We start from the raw sequence: 20,422 nt of genomic DNA, 5'->3' as shown, positions 1-20,422 counted from the left end.
TCTCTGGAGAGAAATGTAAACATCAAACAATTGAGTGGTGTAAATGAACATAACTTAGTGCATATACCTACCAAGAACAAGCATGTGCACATTACAGACAAATCCATCAGTCTGCATCTGGTTAATGCAAGATCTGTAGCAGGAAAAGCTGTATCCCTCTGTGAATATATCACTGATAAGTGTGTCGACATCTTGGTTATAACTGAAACCTGGTTGCGTGAAGATGATTCACATATAAATGACTCTGCCCCTCCGGGTACAAATACATTGGTGTGCCCAGACCTACATCCAAAGAGGCTAGAGGGGGAGGGGTTGGCTTCGTTATCAGAGCCAGCATGGATATCACATGTACCCCTCAACCTGAATTCAAGACATTTGAAACTTGCACGGTCAGACTCAATGGCAACCATCCTGTCACTCTAGTGTTTGTGTATCATTCTCCCCCTCACGACAGAATGGTCTCACAGTGACCCAATTTCTCCAGGAGTGGAGACAGTTCCTGTCACACGAGTGCACCATTACTCCATCACAACTGTGCATCCTCGGAGACATGAACACCCATTATGACGAACCGGACATGTCCAACACCAAACAGATGCAGAACATAGTGGCTGGATTAGACCTCAAACAACACGTAGATGTCCCCACACATGCAGCTGGACATACTCTGGACTTAGTGTTCACAAGAATGACCCTATGTACTCACTAGTAAAGTCAATCTCTGTGATTGATATAGGGATATCAGACCATTATGCTGTTACATGCCAACTCCATGCTTGTCCATTACACCTGGCAAACAAAACTCGACTAGCTAGGCCGTTGAAGCGCATTCCTGTTGAAATATTGGCACAGCAGCTAAGAGAATAGCTGTCTTCCATCAAAGAGGAGAGCAATATCAACGATCTGCTGTCAGATTTCGATTCCAAAGCAAAATAGGTTCTGGACAGCATGGCACCCCTTCGAACCATCACCATCAAAGGCGACTTCCTCAAACCGTGGTACAATGACTCAATCCATGAAGCCAGACAACGGAGAAGACAGTTGGAGCGTAAAGCCATGAGCTCAGGCCTGGAGGTGCATAGACAGATGCTTGCGGAGCAGACCCGAGCTGTGGTGCATATGATCAACTCCTCCAAGTCCAGCTATTATCAGGAAAATCTCATCACAGCGGACAGTTAAGAGACTTTTAGAGTTATTAGCAGTCTGGTGAATTATAATGCAGGAACTCCCTTATCATCGGCTACCAGTGACCAGACCGTTGCCGACGATTTTGTGCAGTTTTTCTACAGCAAAGTTGAAAAGATCAGACAGGGTCTCGATGCCTCAGATCTCCATGACAATACAACTTCTCCAGACCTGGACAGACCAGTGCCTCATCTTGGTTCCTTCAAGATCCAGACGCAGGAAGAAGTGGACAAGGTCATCAGGAGCTGTGCTAATAAGACCTGTTCACTGGATGTCATCCCCACTGCGCTCTTGAAAAACAGTATTGTTCTCTCTGTGGTGCTACCGACCATTTCTGAGCTGGTGAATACATCTCTTTCAACCGGGGTCTTTCCAAATGAGCTGAAACGTGCACTTATTACACCACGTCTGAAAAAGTCTGGACTTGATATGAGAACTTTTAGTAACTATAGACCAGTATCAAATACCCCATTCATCAGCAAGGTCATCGAGCGTGTTGTTGCACAGCAGCTTAATAGCCATCTCACCAGGAATGGTCTACATGATGATAAGCAGTCAGCTTAGACCGGTACCAGGACTGAGACAGCCATCCTACGAATAAAAGCAGACGTAGAAGCAGTACTGGATGAAGGTGACGCTATGCTCTTGGTCCTTCTTGACCCAAGTGCGGCATTTGATACCATCGATCATACCCTCTTGCTGGAAAGACTACGTGTGGAAGCTGGATTGACGGACAAAGCACTCCGTTGGGTACAGTCTTACTTGAATGGCCGCATCCAAGCGGTGAAGATCAACACCAGTGTGTCCTCAGATGTACCACTATCCACCGGAGTGCCCCAAGGGTCTGTTCTCGACCCCCTTCTCTTCCCGGTGTACCTTCTCCCACTCAGGAGAGTTATTAACCAATATGCCATAAACCGTCATGGGTTCGCAGATGACACTCAACTTTACAGCCGTTTGAGTGTTAAAACACTGCCAAGCGGACCTATCAAGTCAACATTATGGAAGAATGCATAGCAAGTGTCCGAACCTGGATGACTGTGAACAAACTTAAACTAAATTATGGAAAAACTGAGATTATGGTGGTTGCTAGTGCCCACAACCAGTGCCTTGTGAAGGATATCCGTCTGAAGATTGGTGAGGCAATATCGACACCTAAGTCTACTGTTAAAAACCTCGGTGCTGCCCTGGACGCCACCTTATCAATGGAAATACAAATCAACTCCATGGTAAGGAAGATGTACTTCAACATCAGGAGAATATCCAAGGTGAAACACCATCTCACCCAGGAAGCGTGTGCGAAGGTCATCAAAGCAACAGTCATATCCTACCTTGACTATCACAATGCCCTCCTGCTTGGCATGACCGATCGCCCCATGCACCGACTACAAGTGGCTCAGAATAACGCTGCACGTTGTCTCACAAGAAACATGCTACAGGCAACATATTTCGCCGGTACTTCAACAACTACATTGGCTGCCGGTAAATCAACGTGTTGTGTTTAAAGTGCTGACAACCATACATAAATCACTACACTCTTTCTCAGCACCAGCATACATGAGAGAGCTATGTCCTGTTTACCAGCCACATAGGACCTTGATATCATCATCCGACCAATGGAAACTGGTAGTGAAGAAGTCATCAAACAAATACGGTACAAGAGCCATAAAAACACTAGGTGCACAATTGTGGAATAAACTGTCACTGGAACTTCGAGAGCTTGAAGCACATGGAGCATTCCGCAAGAACCTAAAAACACTCTTGTTCAAGCGTGAATATGCCCTGTGAATGTAAAATTCAGTGTAATATCAAGGATTCCATGTGCAAGCTCCTGCAAACTGAATTTTGATCCAGCATACGAATACATATGTACCTGTATTCGAATCCATTCGTTTTTAAAAAAGAACACTTCTTTACATCTTAAATTCGACGACCTTACCCACTGAACCACGCACTAGACCATATACATTTCTAATGTAAAACAGGTGAAGATGAAAATAATGTCAGTGAAAACGTTTCGATTTTTTGAATTTTACAACAACAAAAAATGCCCCCATGAAACAAAATTTCAAAGCGACAGTTTTTAGTGGAAAACTCAAAGAACATATTCATGCTAATTTGTTTCACGGAGGCATTTTTTCTTAAATTCGGGGATACCCCTCCATTTTAACGCTAAAAATCATATAAATCGCTTATTGCTTGATTTAAGCTCGAATTAATTTGGCTAATTTTTGTCAATACACGTCTTTCAAACTTATTTTCAAAAATGTTTGAATCAACACATAAGTTCCAATTGGTTTTATCATATATTTGAATAACTTTATTTTATCGATCTTTCATGCAACACCTTTAGGGAAATTAACATGAGACGTGCAACACATTCTTTAATTTATAAAGTACAAATGTCAGGATTATCAACTGTGAAAATTCAAGGAAAACTACAAATCACTCACCAATATAAAAAAAAAATAGAATAAATCATTTTTATTATTACAAAACATAACTATTGTTGGGTGAAAAAATGAGGGTAGTTCTGAATGAGAGGAGAATGTAAGAGCCTGCAGTTATGAATTCAACCCTTATACATGTACATGTAGTGAATAACGAGCGCTGGTACATGTAGAAAAAATGAGGCAGTTTCAGTTAATGAATATCCAAGATGAACTGTGTATATGGGGGGGGGGGGGGGGGGGGGGGGGGGGGGGCAACTTAGTATTGAATGCATAAGGTTATCATTACTTACTCATTTTCAAAATATTGACTTCTTTAAAGAAATACACATAAATACTTTCAGTGGAAAATTAGATTAGAATTATTATTGAAATACACAATATAATTTCCTGTGATTAGTGTGCTGCAAATTTCTGATTGGCTCTTTTTTAATTTGGGAAAAAATACCTGAATATTCTCTTAGGATTTTTTTGTTTTTGTTTTGAAAAAGCCTTCGAGAAGTGTTAAAACAAAGTTGGACGATGTTACCTAATTTTAAAGGAGAAAATGATCTGAACTTAGCCATTCAATCTATATTAGTCATTTCAATTGATTTTCAGAATTGACATTACTAATACTCTGAAGATTTTCAAACTACATGCACTTGTGATACCACAAATCAGTTCTTGATATAATTGTTTGACAAACTTTGAAAATAATTACATGTATCAATCAGGAAAAGGTTTTCATTTCCAAAACATTGTATTTGCTTTAGTTACGTGACATCATCGACATCTGACATATTAATCATTCTTTTAAAAAAGCTCTATCACTGTGTAAATGATTAAAAGACGGACTTTTTTTTATTAGTCTCTCTGAAAATGTCCGTCTTTTAATCATTTACACAATGATAGAGCTTTTTCAGAAAAAATGTGTGTAAATAATTAAAAGCCTGAAATTTTCCAGAGAAAATAAAAACAAGAGAGCATTTGGAAAAAAATCCAAATACTTTATACACAGTTCCTGTTAGTTGTTTTAACTCTCCCATGTTCATTACAGTTTTAATTAGATGTACTAAATTTAGCTTCAATTTACATGGTATAAAAAATGTATACCAAACACTATAAAGAATGTATGTAAAAAAGGAAAGAAAAAAATCCACACTTTTTAAAAATAATAACAAAAACATCAAACAATGTTCCGGGAGGGGGAAATAAGATACAAATAAATAATTGTTAATTACTCGCTGGCATCATAATAAAGCACTCAGAATATGGGAGGGGGTTGTGTCATCATTCAGCACTGTTTCTTTGTCTGGAAGACTGTACAAAGAATCTGTTATAGATGCTTTTGATTTTGACATGCGAGATATACAAACTTTCTTTACCCTCTCCATATGAATATTAAGATGGGCAGGTTTAAATGTTTGTAGTATGCTTGAATATGATAGACCAAACATAAGCAAGGGCTATACAGTCGACGACTATAAGCATGATCAAATTATCAAATATTGTAATAAACATAGTTTTGCAGTTTTAGTTTATGACAATGATTCAGTGTAGAAGGCAATGTTAAGTATACATACAAAAGCCAGCGTACACTGTAAGATGTCTTATCATGCAATGACTACTCTAGCAAAAGAAAAATAATAATTCTGGCAAGAATGTTTCATTAAAGACGCAAAGAATTGTAACTCTATGTTGCAAAGACAGTAAATAAATATGACAAATGGCAATCTGAATTTGATGTCGCTGCATGTTGAAAATCTATCTGGTTATTTACTGACCAGTACCATTACAGGGATGGGTAAACCCCCTATAACATTTATCATAGTTGTAAGAATGAAATCAACATATGTTTAGCATTTCTTATGCATCTTGTAAAAACACCTTTTTATTACAAAATGATTGTAATGCTTTTCAAAACATGAGCAAAATCTTTGGAATTTCAAATTTGAGGTTTTTAGGGGTCATGTGGTATGAAAATCATGTATGTGGACCTAAAGTTTTTTGGCAGTTTTATTTATTTTCTGTGCATTTGATGTGCCTGAAATCATTGAGAATTCAATTTGTTTCAACAAGTGTCACGTGTTACGCTGTTGACTCATTCATTATTTGGTGCATGAATAAAAAGACAGGCAGGACACTGATCATGTGATACAAATATGTCACGTCATAAAAGTGGCTGTCTTCGCTTTACTACTTGTGATATCATATACCACTATACTATGTTATGTCTATGGAAGGCAAATCGTATTAAAAAATCCAAGCTTGTAGGCTTGTTAACCCAAACATGTAACTGTGTCAATTTCCCAGTTTCAGCTTTGTATGTTTTTCTCTCGGGGTGTGTAATTTATGTCTCTCAGAAATGTATACCTCCGTGTTGTACTCGTTTCATTTCTTATTTTACATGTCTCTATATAAGAATATATACCTCAGTGTTGTCTCTATATAAGAATATATACCTCAGTGTTGTCTGTATATAAGAATGAATACCTCAGTGTTGTCTGTATATAAGAATGAATACCTCAGTGTTGTCTCTATATAAGAATGTATACCTCAGTGTTGTCTCTATATAAGAATGTATACCTCAGTGTTGTCTCTATATAAGAATATATACCTCAGTGTTGTCTGTATATAAGAATGTATACCTCAGTGTTGTCTGTATATAAGAATGTATACCTCCGTGTTGTCTCTATATAAGAATGTGTACCTCAGTGTTGTCTCTATATAAGAATATATACCTCAGTGTTGTCTGTATATAAGAATGTATACCTCAGTGTTGTCTCTATATAAGAATGCATACCCCAGTGTTGTCTCTATATAAGAATATATACCTCAGTGTTGTCTCTATATAAGAATGTATACCTCAGTGTTGTCTCTATATAAGAATATATACTTCAGTGTTGTCTGTATATAAGAATGAATACCTCAATGTTGTCTGTATATAAGAATGAATACCTCAGTGTTGTCTCTATATAAGAATGTATACCTCCGTGTTGTCTCTATATAAGAATGTGTACCTCAGTGTTGTCTGTATATAAGAATATATACCTCAGTGTTGTCTGTATATAAGAATGTATACCTCAGTGTTGTCTCTATATAAGAATGCATACCCCAGTGTTGTCTCTATACAAGAATATATACCTCAGTGTTGTCTCTATATAAGAATGTATACCTCAGTGTTGTCTGTATATAAGAATGTATACCCCAGTGTTGTCTCTTTATAAGAATGTATACCTCAGTGTTGTCTGTATATAAGAATGTATACCTCAGTGTTGTCTCTATATAAGAATGTATACCTCAGTGTTGTCTCTATATAAGAATGTATACCTCAGTGTTGTCTCTATATAAGAATGTATACCTCAGTGTTGTCTCTATATAAGAATGTGTACCTCAGTGTTGTCTCTATATAAGAATGTGTACCTCAGTGTTGTCTCTATATAAGAATGTATACCTCAGTGTTGTCTCTATATAAGAATATATACCCCAGTGTTGTCTCTATATAAGAATGTATACCTCAGTGTTGTCTGTATATAAGAATGTGTACCTCAGTGTTGTCTCTATATAAGAATGTATACCTCAGTGTTGTCTCTATATAAGAATATATACCCCAGTGTTGTCTCTATATAAGAATGTATACCTCAGTGTTGTCTGTATATAAGAATGTGTACCTCAGTGTTGTCTCTATATAAGAATGTATTCCTCAGTGTTGTCTCTATATAAGAATATATACCCCAGTGTTGTCTCTATATAAGAATGTGTACCTCAGTGTTGTCTCTATATAAGAATGTAAACCTCAGTGTTGTACTCGTTTGATTTCTTATTTTACACGTCTCTTTATAAGAATGTATACCTCAGTGTTGTCTCTATATAAGAATATATACCTCAGTGCTGTCTCTATATAAGATTGTATACCTCAGTGTTGTCTCTGTATAAGATTGTATACCTCAGTGTTGTCTCTATATAAGAATATATACCTCAGTGTTGTCTCTATATAAGAATGTATACCTCAGTGTTGTCTCTATATAAGAATATATACCTCAGTGTTGTCTCTATATAAGAATATATACCTCAGTGTTGTCTCTATATAAGAATGTATACCTCAGTGTTGTCTCTATATAAGAATGTATACCTCAGTGTTGTCTGTATATAAGAATGTATACCTCAGTGTTGTCTGTATATAAGAATGTATACCTTAGTGTTGTCTCTATATAAGAATGTATACCTCAGTGTTGTCTCTATATAAGAATATATACCTCAGTGTTGTCTCTATATAAGAATGTATACCTCAGTGTTGTCTGTATATAAGAATATATACCTCAGTGTTGTCTCTATATAAGAATGTATACCTCAGTGTTGTCTCTATATAAGAATATATACCTCAGTGTTGTCTGTATATAAGAATATATACCTCAGTGTTGTCTCTATATAAGAATATATACCTCAGTGCTGTCTCTATATAAGAATGTATACCTCAGTGTTGTCTGTATATAAGAATGTATACCTTAGTGTTGTCTCTATATAAGAATGTATACCTCAGTGTTGTCTGTATATAAGAATATATACCTCAGTGTTGTCTGTATATAAGAATGTATACCTTAGTGTTGTCTCTATATAAGAATATATACCTCAGTGCTGTCTGTATATAAGAATGTATACCTCAGTGTTGTCTCTATATAAGAATGTATACCTCAGTGTTGTCTCTATATAAGAATGTATACCTCAGTGTTGTCTCTATATAAGAATATATACCTCAGTGTTGTCTGTATATAAGAATGTATACCTCAGTGTTGTCTCTATATAAGAATATATACCTCAGTGTTGTCTCTATATAAGAATGTATACCTCAGTGTTGTCTGTATATAAGAATGTATACCTCAGTGTTGTCTCTATATAAGAATATATACCTCAGTGCTGTCTCTATATAAGAATGTATACCTCAGTGTTGTCTCTATATAAGAATGTATACCTCAGTGTTGTCTCTATATAAGAATATATACCTCAGTGTTGTCTCTATATAAGAATGTAAACCTCAGTGTTGTCTCTATATAAGAATGTATACCTCAGTGTTGTCTCTATATAAGAATGTATACCTCAGTGTTGTCTCTATATAAGAATGTATACCTCAGTGTTGTCTCGATATAAGAATGTATACCTCAGTGTTGTACTCGTTTGATTTCTTATTTTACACGTCTCTTTATAAGAATGTATACCTCAGTGTTGTCTCTATATAAGAATGTATACCTCAGTGTTGTCTCTATATAAGAATGTAAACCTCAGTGTTGTCTCTATATAAAACTTATACGGTACCAATTTTGATGCACCAGATGCGCATTTCGACAAATAATGTCTCTTCAGTGATGCTCAACCGAAATGTTTGAAATCCGAAATAACTTTGAAGTTTTAGAGCTAAGGATAGTCAAAAACAGCGTGCCAAAAAAGTGGAGCCAAATTCGTCCAAGGATAAGAGCTATGCATGAGGGAGATAATCCTTAATTTTGAAATGAATTTTTAAATTTTATAAGAGCAATTAAATATACATCCGTATTTTCAAGCTAGTAACGAAGTACTTAGCTACTGGGCTGTAGAGACCCTCGGGGACTAACAGTCCACCAGCAGAGGCCTCGACCCAGGGATCATAATGTAAACCTCGGTGTTGTACTCGTTTGATTTCTTATTTTACACGTCTCTTTATAAGAATGTATCATTGTTTCCCCAGTTATGCACGTCATCTCGACAGTATTTCCGTTGTAGACTTGTTTTTTTTTTAAAGAAATTGAAATGGAATGACCAATTTTGAGAAGTATCTTTTTTTTTTTTTTTTTTTGGTTCAACACATTTATTCAATTCTTTTAGTCAGGAGTTTTACAACTGTCCCTATATCCCAACCTGACCAGCGGGTATGGGGACTCGTTGCTATTTACAGAAACACTAACTTTCACACTTATTATAGACTTTCATACCAAAGATAGAAGTAAAGAGAAAGAAGATAGAGGGAACAATTACTCTGGCTGCTGAATAAAAATAAGGAAAAATTGCCAACATAGGCTATGTTGTTTTGTTTACCCTGTGCACAATCTAAAAGTCTCAAATTTTTGGTATCAAAATCAGTAGATATATATATTCATGCACAAATCATGCTGATGTAATGTAGCATTTATGCCTATGATATCCTTATACACAATGTAATACAAAATCATTTATTCAGTTTTTTAAACAATTTCCATTTTCCCTCAAATCGTTCTATGCAATTCTTTCTAAGAGCTATGTGTCTTTGAATATGATATATATTCATCCAGATATTCTTAAATTTTACTAGAAGCAGTGGACTTTCTTTACATCGAGAAGAATATATATAGTTTCAAATGAAAATTTATGATATTAATCATTTCATTCTCTGAACAGCCAAGTAAAAATGCTTTCTTATCTTTGACAATATCAAATGTAAAAGATTAAAAAAAAACATGTATAAACAATACATAAAAAATTCTGCACTTTTTTACACTCTTATAGAATATGCTCTAGTGTTTCTTTTTCTCTAACACAAAAACTGCACATGTCATGATTGATTATTTAAATTTTTTTCAAGAAAGTATTTGTAATTAATATTCTTTGATTTATTCTATATTGTAACCACTGTATTTTTCTATCATTTGTAAATTTAAAAACATTTAAAGTATTTTTTTTCCATTCTTGGTCTGTAATTCAAAAATTTTCGTTCCTAAGTTATACACGGTCATCTCTACAGTATTTCCGTTTGTAGACTTAGTATTTACAAATTTGTATCTTACAACAACACAGATGACACGTTACAAGTCAACAAATGTCAAGCCTACACGTTTGTCGAATTTTGACCATATATGGAGAGACAACAGGAATTCACGATTATTACCGAGAACTGAAATATTTCCCAACGTCAGGACTAAGCTATAAAGCGTAGACGCCAAATATTAACAAGTGAAATAGGCGACTCCAATTTTCTAAGTTTTTATATACAAGAGACGTGTGTCACAGAATCAATACATATTACACACACAAAAAGATTTGATTTATACATATATTATAACGTACAGCACTCGTAAGGTTATGAAGAATGACACCAACACCTAGTAATAAGCATATGATTTCTTGAGGTACACATGTGATGTAATGTTTATTCAGATTCTGAGATTATCTATTGTCACCTCCATATGGTGTTTATATCTCTCAACTGATTTGATACGCAAGAGCTCGTTCTGCATATGATGAGTTTTTCAATCGAAACAGGCTACTGACAATCAAGTTCATGGTGCAGGGGTTTCACCAATCTCGTTTAAAGTCAGCATTTAGCAAATTCTATGATCGTTATAACGATCTAGTTTGCCGATATATCCTATCATTAGGTCAAATGCTGTCTGATGTGTTTCATACCGATTGTTAGTCCGTTCTTGGCACACTGATTTTGATTACGGATAACTCCGTTTACCTGATCAGGGTGTAGGGCTCACGGCGAGTGTGACCAGTAGACAGGGGATGTTTACTCCTCCTAGACACATGACCCCACCTCTGGTATATCCAGGAATCCGTATTTACCCAACTCTCTATTTTGTATTGTTTATAGGAGTTATGAAATTGATCACTGTTCGTTGTCTTCACCTTTCATGTACACTTGACATTTGTTGACTTGTAACGTGTCAATCGAGATGATGTAAGGTAAAAATATGTTTAATTTGTAAACTATAAACGGAAATACTTTAGGGATGACAGCGTATAACTCGGGAAACACTGATACAATTCATAAAGAGAAGTGTAAAATAAGAAATCAAAGGATGACACTAATGAAGAGTACACACTGAGGTATACGTTTCTGAGAAACATAACTTACCACAGGCACCTGAAGTATGGATATTACTACCCCCCCCCCTTTTTTCATATTTTTTTTTTTGGTGGCAATAATTTCTCTGAAATGTTTGAATTCCCAGTCTATCTCATCCCTCTTTCGATTCATGTAATCGTTTCATGCTTTTTGTAAGCTTTAGAGATTGGCCTTCTACCGGTATAATAAAATACACAAGGTAAGAAACAAAAATTTGTAAACAAACAGGGGGTCCCCGTTTCGGGTCACATTTTCCAAGTAATTACAACGTTACCTAAGGAATTTTGGCGAGCGGCAGGTCGGGGAGATGTCATACTACAAGTCTCTTCAACTCAAAACCCACCTCATCTCTTTTATTTGACAAAATCTTGCGTGCATTGATCGGACAGGGCTTCATCTCTTCCACTGGCAGCCAAAAAGGAGGTCACAGAGTACGAATTTGTTGTACGCGCCGTGTGATTGGTTCGCGAAGACATTGCTTAGTCTCGGGATCATCCGAAGGGTCTCGGGATTATTCGCGGACCAATCACACGACACGTTATAAATTCGTACTCTGTGACCTCCTTTTTGGCTGCCAGTGGAAGAGATGAAGCCCTGTCCGATCAATGCACGCAGGATTTTGTCAAATAGAAGAGATGAGATGGGTTTTGAGTTGAAGAGACTCGTAGTATGACATCTCCCCGACCTGCCGCTCGCCAAAATTCCTTAGGTAACGCTGTAATTACTTGGAAAATGTGACCCGAAACGGGGACCCCCTGTTTGTTTACAAATTTTTGTTTCTTACCTTGTGTATTTTATTATACCGGTAGAAGGCCAATCTGTAAAGCTTACAAAAAGCATGAAACGATTACATGAATCGAAAGAGGGATGAGATAGACTGGGAATTCAAACATTTCAGAGAAATTATTGCCACCAAAAAAAAATTATGAAAAAGGGGGGGGGGGGAGGGGGTAGTAATATCCATACTTCAGGTGCCTGTGTAACTTACAACCCCTGAGATGAAACATACATTTAGCTGAAACAAAGAAATTAACATGGTTGCATGTTTGAATTAACAAGCCTACATGTAGATGCTTGGAGTTTTAAAAAACAAGATTACCCTCCATTTATGAAAGGTAGGAAAATATTCTCGCGTCCGGAGTTAGATGTACAGAATTGGAAAGTGAGGATTATAGTCACTACGATATGAGGAACGGGCGCATAAAAAGAATGCTAGGCTGTCGTTAAGAACCAAATCTTAGAGAGGAATACCACGGCATCTGTTAGTAGTATATATTTGTATATAAAAATGTTCCGTGAAAACCCAGTCTTCCAGTCTTTATGTGTAAATTCACTTTATTGATTCGACCATTTTTGTAACATCTTAATATTGTAACACATTCATTACAACTGTGTCAAAGACTGTCAATGAACAAGTCTTCACTTTTATTTACATAAGCAACGTGAAACACAATACATGGTGGTATCTTCTATCTATCTGGTTTAAGACTGTAACATTACAGAAAGTAAGCTCATTACAATATTCAATATAAGAACGACTACAGAATCTTAAACAATTGAAATTCACATAGCTGGAAAAAAAATCTGTCAGTACATCACTTGAATACCGTACTCTCATGGCCATGAGGGACTTCTGATAATATATAATGCCGTACTCTCACATATTTTGACATTTGTTTTGGTATGAGACTTAGATTTTGTTAATAGGTAGATTATCTCTATGAGTAGAACAGGGTCGCAATAAAACACAGGCTGTTTATTTCTTCCGACATGTCCCTAAAGCTTATAGCAGTAAATATAGTGTTTATGACTGCCCATCTCTGTGTAACTCACGTTTAACAAACACTATTCTATTTTTTGTAGCTGTCTGTATTTTGTGGAATTTTCGTTGTCTGAGTGATTTTCGATAAGAGTGTAACGCCCCGTGTAAGTCCCCCACAACATGCTGACAGATCCCCAGTATCTGCCAGGCCAGATCCCTGAAGTGTAACGGTACATATATGCCATCATCATAACGCAGCAGGGTCTGTAGGTCTGTCAGTGACTGTAGACACTGGGATATATCACCTAGTCTGTAGTGAGATAACACCAATAGCATGTCTGTCAACACAAAGGGGGAAATGTATAAAGCAGGTTCATCGTTTTGGTAACTCATTTCCTGTTCTAAGATGAATTCATCAATATAGTGGACTTCATATTTTAACTTCACATTGTCTACCCAGGCTGTTTTCATTTTCTGAGACAGAGACAGACTACCTACAGCCTCACTGTATCTCTGTCTGTCTACATCACCGCTATACATGATATAGGGCTGTGATAGTCTTTGTTTTGCGAGATAAGTCACGCGGAGTACTTCGTTATATCTACCTGTTCTATAGTAATACAGGGCGAGATACAGTGAATATGACACAGGGCCTATCCTTGATGCCAGTTTCAACATGTTGCAGACAATTTTGTCTAGCTTGTACACATTTCTACATGTCTTGTACAAAGTACTGTTTACCATTATGAGAGCCGTGTGAACGAGAACCTCAGCTGTAAAAAATTGCAATGCTAATGTTTGATAGGGTGAATGTGATAACTGTGTTAATCTTTCTAATGTCATCAAAAGTATGAAATGGCAGCTAGGATGTTTGATATTCGGAGTAAGAATAAACATTTCACTGTAGATAACCGTATCGATATCCACCACAGCTTTGATATGTCCTTCAACTGAGGGAATCGCAAATGTTGGACACTTGAGGGTTGGCTCTAGGATTGATCTGAGGGTTGGGCTAAGCAGCAGACAGGACACACCCATTCTGTAATACTGATCAAGCTGTTCATAGAGGGCTTCGCCTGGACTACCCGTCACTTTGTTAATAAACATATTGTTCTGTGGAATAAAAAAATTCGGGAATACACCACGATAAACACAGCCAATGAGATATTTGAAGCACTTCCAGAAACAATTCAGTAAATTGTTAGGGCTCCACTCAACAGATCCCTCCCGTATCATCCAGAATACGGTGGTTTTCAGGAAATAAGAACATAGCAATGGTTCCTCTACGCCATCATTGACTATCTCCTTTAGAAATATTTTCAGAAGTCCGTAAACCAGAAATTGTGTATGATTCATGGTAGACACAAGTTTCTGTTCGGCTAGAGAAAACGACAATCTCCACTCTAATAGGTTTCCACTTGAAACAATTTTACTTGCTATGGGCACACAGTGATATCCATTTTCTAAAATTTCTTGAAGCTCAGGTGCAGGAGGCCAAGTATGCAATAGACATCTTTCAATCCATGGTTGTGTCAATGCAGGCCAATGTGTTCCCGAAATACAAAGAGCATAATCAACTTCGCGAGATTCTATATAAGCATTAGCGCAAGGACCGTGACTAGTGACTCTCTCGTGACCTTTGAAATCATTAACTTGATCGAGCTCTTCTTGTTGCCATAGCAAACTAGCGATATAAACTCTGCCATTGACTGGAACCCCTAATGATGCAATTAATTCGTCTTTAGGGGATGTCAGAAGCTGTAGTCTCACAAACCCAGGCGGTGTATCACTGTCCTCCATCAGTATAATGTCGTGTTTTGTTCTATCGTAAAGCCTGGCCTGTGAGATATCGGTAATTAGTTTATGGTGACAATACCAGTGCATGACGTCCCTGTCCGATGATTGAAACCTGAATCCCTCCCTATAACTACCACTTAAGATAATTATCTCTCCTCTATATGTCAGTACAGGTTTATTCATGATTCCTTCCATGCCCTTCGCGTCTTTTCTAACAGTCACTTCTGTCGGTGTCCCTATCTCATGGCACAGACCCACATATAGGACGTCTGATACACGGGGAATGTCATCCATTCTGTAACTAATTCATAGAGCAGCGTCTATCAATCTCTCAATAAAAACAGTTTTGATTTTGAATGAATAATGAGTTATAATGGACCACAAATATCCTTGTTAAAAATGAAACTATCTGAAATAATCTGATTAAGTAAGGAGTTTTATCTTATCTCTATTTCATTGCATCAGATTTTCCAAATAAGGCGTTGGAAAACCCAGCTATGAATATATTTAAGGAATATATATAAGGAAATACTCATGAAGTAACTGTTTTAGTTTTAATAAAACATAAGCAGTATGAGGTAATTCGTTATATCAACCTATTCTCTTTGTACGTTAGATAACAGCTTTTGCTCTCAAAACCATTTTTAATATACCCCGCCGAATTGTATTGTCTGTGCTAGGAATGTTTAAAAACCCTTTCTCTAAGAATATGTTGTACAAAATTTGGTTGAAATTAATATGAAAAGTTAAGAACAGGAAACGGACAAATTTTGATCAGAAGAGCTCACTTTAAATAGCCTTTTCCACAAGTGAGGTAGGAAAGGTATTGAATCAGAAATGAAGTACTCATTTCAATATTTCCACTTACCTGCCCCCTTAACTCTCTACTTCCGCATACAATGCGTCGAGCTATTTTTAGAATACAGTTCATTATCACCTACAGTTAATTTCCTTGACTACAACTCTTCAGTTTCTCTCTCGATGCTATATTGGCTTAGTCCATTTGATCCTCATATAGTGCAAAATTCACAGGCACTCGACGTTTCACATATCTATAATAAAATAAATTGTCTTCATCTAAACACAATATTCAATTATGTTTACAGGAAGACAATTTTTTAATTATAGATATTTAAAACATCGAGTGCCTGTGTGCAAATTTTCTATTTTGTTCATTTTGGAGTTGTTTGGTGGTAAATAAATATGGAGAATGATTTTAAGTATTGTTCAAAATGTTCTGGTAAGAAATATGTCCTAAATAATCGCGATAGTTGTTATTAACATTGTCTTTATATGAGGCCTTTCCGTGCATCACACGAAGTTAAGGACGAAGAAAAGGTGAACAAGATGATTGAAAAAGTATACAGAAATCTTTGAAACTTGTTTCTATACTGCAATCCTTCTGTGGAGGCGGAATGGCAGCAATTCTGGACACGAACTCGTCTGTGGAGATGGTAGTCCCAGGTCGAATGATCCTAACGATAATGATGGCATGTCGCTTTATCCTTGGGGGGTGGGGGTGGGGGGGGTGGCTTTAATTCAACTGTAAGTTAAAGAGCAACTTGGAAAACTATTAAGATGAGAGTCAGTAGTCCCAGATGAGAAGATGGCCAAAAATAATAAACATGCCGTTTCTAAAACGGCAGCTTGGAGTCATGCTCTTTTTGACAAGATGAGCAAATGTCGGCGGTTGCGTCCTGTGTAAATGATCGATTGTCTATGATTGCACCTGACAGGGATTATGATGATCAAGATTCTGGTGCATTATTTGCAGATACGCCAGTTGAGGTGCCTTTGGTACAACAGATTCCATTGATCCTCTGCAGTGGAATTCTTTTGTTTTTGAGATGACAAAAGCGTTTATTATTGATCTTGAGAAGATGATTTATTTCTTTTAGATTACAAGGAGACAAGAGTGGCAAAAATATGTATCTTGTTAAAATGCCTATTGAGGGTACTCCTCTTAATATGATAGAGGCTGATGAGAAAAAAACTTACTTCTAGTCATTTAAAGAACAGGTCAGTTCTCAGCAGGGATGATAATGCTTTCATGGTAAGAAAAATAACTTTGATGCTTTTTGTACTCCTTCAAAGTTGAATAACAATATTGAAGAAGGCTTATTGATAGGACAGAAAGTGGTTTTGGATGGCCCAAAGTTAGTGTTTCTTCTTTTATAAGGAGTTAGATGACTCGTCGTGTTGACAATTCAGCAAGAAACTTATTCATGGCCATTTCATATGGTACTATGATAGCTGCCATTTTAGATGTGACAGAGTGCGAAGATGATAAAGTTGAGGCATGTTAGGTTCTTACTGATTTGACTGCTAACATAATGGCACAGTTAGTGCCGAGTCGTAGAAAAGTTTTCTTGTAAATACATCCACAGAAAACTTGCGAGATACAAGAGAAACTCAAAATGTTTACATCACATCTAGAGATTTTGATAAGAATTACAAGAGAAGAGATGATAAGAACTTCATGGAGATGAGTAGAAGAGAAAATCAGATTCTTTTGAATAATATCAATCTGATTCTGGCAGGATGACCAAACAAATATGAATTGAACAAGTAATTCCCTGAATTCATAGAAGAGTAATGACAATTTTCGTTGGGGACAGGTCATGAAGATTCTTTTTGCAGGAAAGCATTTGGAGGCCAAAAGGTTTTCAACTTCACGAAAGAAAACGTTCAGACTGTATCCAAGTTTTTTCCAGATGGGGATCGTGTATTCAAGTTTCACAGAAGTGGACCTCGATCACAGAAAATCAACGGGTTATACAAATCCTAAAGAAATGCTTAATGTTGGAATTCCATTGTCAAACAGGTGTAAATATAAAGGAACCTGTGTACCAAGACATGGTATTCACGAGTCTGTTATTTTAGAAGAAATAATTGTTTAGAAAACTTCTTATAGAATCTGTTTCTTTAAGTCAAAAATTCATAGGCTATTACAGTACAATTTTGTGGTGTCAAAGAAACAAGGATGCCTTTGAACAATTTTGAATGAAATGTCTCTAAATCAAATGCAGTATTTCAAGATGGAGACTCTCCAATATATTATGAGAGCAAAGAAGAAAGGGATCTTCGCAATTTCATTCGATTTAATGGACGCTTATGTTCATGTTCTTATACACACAGATTATCAGAAATTTCTGAGAATCAGGTTTCTGGGCCGGAGTTATCAATTCCAAGCAATGCCTTTTGGACTCCGACAGTTTTACTTCAAAACTTTCAGTTCTTGATGCATATTTAAGATACACTGTCAATTCAAACTTCCATGTACCTAAATGACAGGTTGCTGATCAATTCAGAGAAAACAACTATTCGTCATCAGCGATATTGTGTGTTACAACTAGTTCCAGACCTTGGGTTGTTAGTCAATTTCAAGAAGTCATCTCTGATTTCATGCCAACATAGAGAGTATCTGGGAGCATTGTTCAATCTGGAAAAGAACATTACAATTTTTACAGAGTTCAGGTTTCAGAGTATAATAGATATAGTGCAGAGTCTGTTAGAACAGCAACACACCCAAGCTGTAGTGATATTTAAACTATTAGGTCTGATGGCTTCATGCATTTGTCTTGTTCAACTGAACAGGTTGCTCATGCTCATTACAATTATACTTACTATGTGGAGGCTGAATATTCACCCTCGTTCACATATAATAATTCGTCCAGTTTTCCATATCTAAAATGGTGGATGAATCAGGGGAAATGTTTTAGATGAAGGTCTATGACAGGACCCATCATACCAGCTGATGTTGGTAAAGATGCATCAGACCACGGTGGGGTGCTCATCAGGAGGATTGGCGGACTTCAGGGGTATGACCCCCAAATACTAAAAGAGGATATATTAAATTGGTTGGAATAAATGAGTGTGCACTTACCACTACAAGAGGCATTGCATTGAAAAAAGGGAAAGTAATCGTTGTACAAGCAGACAACACGACAGTGATAAGTTACATAAACAATCATAGATTGACACACTCTGCAGAACTGTGCTACCTTGAGGGTTGGGTCAGTGGTGCATTGAATACAATTTCTCATTGAAGACTGTACATATTCATTTTCCCGAGGAAAGAAAGTACGCATGATGGAATGGTCACTTAATAACACAGTGGTGAATAAAAGGTGAAGATAATGAACAGTGATCAATCTCAAAACTCTTACAAGCAGTACAAAATAGAGAGTTGGGCAAACACGGAACCCTGGATATACCGGAGGTGGGATCAGGTGCCTAGGAGGAGTAAGCATCCCTTGTCGACCGGTAACATCCGCCGTGAGCCCTATATCCTGATCAGGTAAACGGAGTTATCCGCAGTCAAAATGAGTGTGCCAAGAACGGCCTAACAATCGGTATGAAACACGTCAGACAGCATATGACCCAATGATAGGTTGTATTGATGAACTAGATTGTTATAACGACCATAGAATTTGCATAATGCTTACTTCAATCGAGATTGTTGAAACACCTGTACCATCAACTTGTTTATCAGTAGCTTGCCTCGATTAAAAACTGACTATACGCAGAACAAGCTCTTGCATATCGAATCAGTTGAGAGATATAAACACCATATGCAGGTGATAATGGAATATTGCTACATAAATATGGGAAGTTGACGGTGGGGAAGCTGAAATCATCCCGTTTGTCATACAGTTGAGTTGTCAGTTTGCCGTTAATGTCTACTTTTAATAAAATATCTAAGTATGAAGCAGAAGTGGACGACTCTGTGGTGTATTTTATTTCGAGCTCACAGGGATATATCGAATCGAGATATGAATGAAAGTTATTATTGTTAATAGACAAAACGTCGTCGATATATCTAAATGTCGAATTGAAGGTCACAGCAAGAGATTTTTTCTTCTCACGTAGAAATTTTTGAACAAATTCTGCTTCATATGAATATAAAAACGAGTAAGCATCTCCTGTCGACCGGCGGTCACACCCGCCGTGAGCCCTATATCTTAATCAGGTAAACGGAGTTATCTGTAGTCAAAATTAGAGTGCTAAGAACGGCCTAACAATCGGTGTGAAACAATTTAGACAGCATTTGACCCAATCATAGGTTGTACTGGCAAACTGGATCGTTATAACGACCATAGAATTTGGGAAAAGCTGATTTTAAACGAGACTGTTGAAACCCCTGCATCATCAACTTATTTGTGAGTAGCCTGCCTCGATTTAAAAACTGATCATACGCAGAACAACCTCTTGCGTATCGAATCATTTGAGAGATCTAAACACCATCTGCAGGTGATAATGGAATATTGCTAAATAAATACATATAAATATGGGAAATTGACGATAGAGAAGCTGAAATCATCCCGTTTATCATGAAGTCGAGTTGTTAATTTGCCGTTAACATCTATTTCTCCTTTCATGACACTTCTC

General features: G+C 36.8%; 3 protein-coding genes across 3 annotated transcripts in view; 1 reads left to right on the top strand and 2 right to left on the bottom strand.

Annotated features, from left to right (window-relative positions):
* Positions 1-16,050, bottom strand: part of LOC125657820 (uncharacterized) — a 29,778-nt gene extending 13,728 nt beyond the window's left edge. Inside the window, exon 1 of the mRNA XM_056150155.1 lies at positions 15,900-16,050. The gene's annotated coding sequence lies outside the window, so the exon portion shown is untranslated. The remainder of the gene's footprint in view (positions 1-15,899) is intronic.
* Positions 2,220-2,690, top strand: LOC130050511 (uncharacterized). The gene has a single exon (XM_056150705.1). The coding sequence runs from the start codon at positions 2,220-2,222 to the stop codon at positions 2,688-2,690; it is 471 nt and encodes a 156-aa protein (XP_056006680.1).
* LOC125657819 (uncharacterized) lies at positions 12,785-15,922 on the bottom strand. Its single transcript, XM_056150143.1, has one exon. It carries the CDS (start codon positions 15,323-15,325, stop codon positions 13,277-13,279), a length of 2,049 nt encoding a protein of 682 aa, XP_056006118.1. The 5' UTR covers positions 15,326-15,922; the 3' UTR covers positions 12,785-13,276.
* Positions 16,051-20,422: the final 4,372 nt, after the last annotated feature.

This window comes from Ostrea edulis, chromosome 9 (assembly GCF_947568905.1).
Source record: "Ostrea edulis chromosome 9, xbOstEdul1.1, whole genome shotgun sequence".
Taxonomy (NCBI): Eukaryota; Metazoa; Mollusca; class Bivalvia; order Ostreida; family Ostreidae; genus Ostrea; species Ostrea edulis.
The sequence above is the reverse complement of the archived record's forward strand: the minus strand, read 5'-3'. Positions and strand labels throughout refer to the sequence as shown.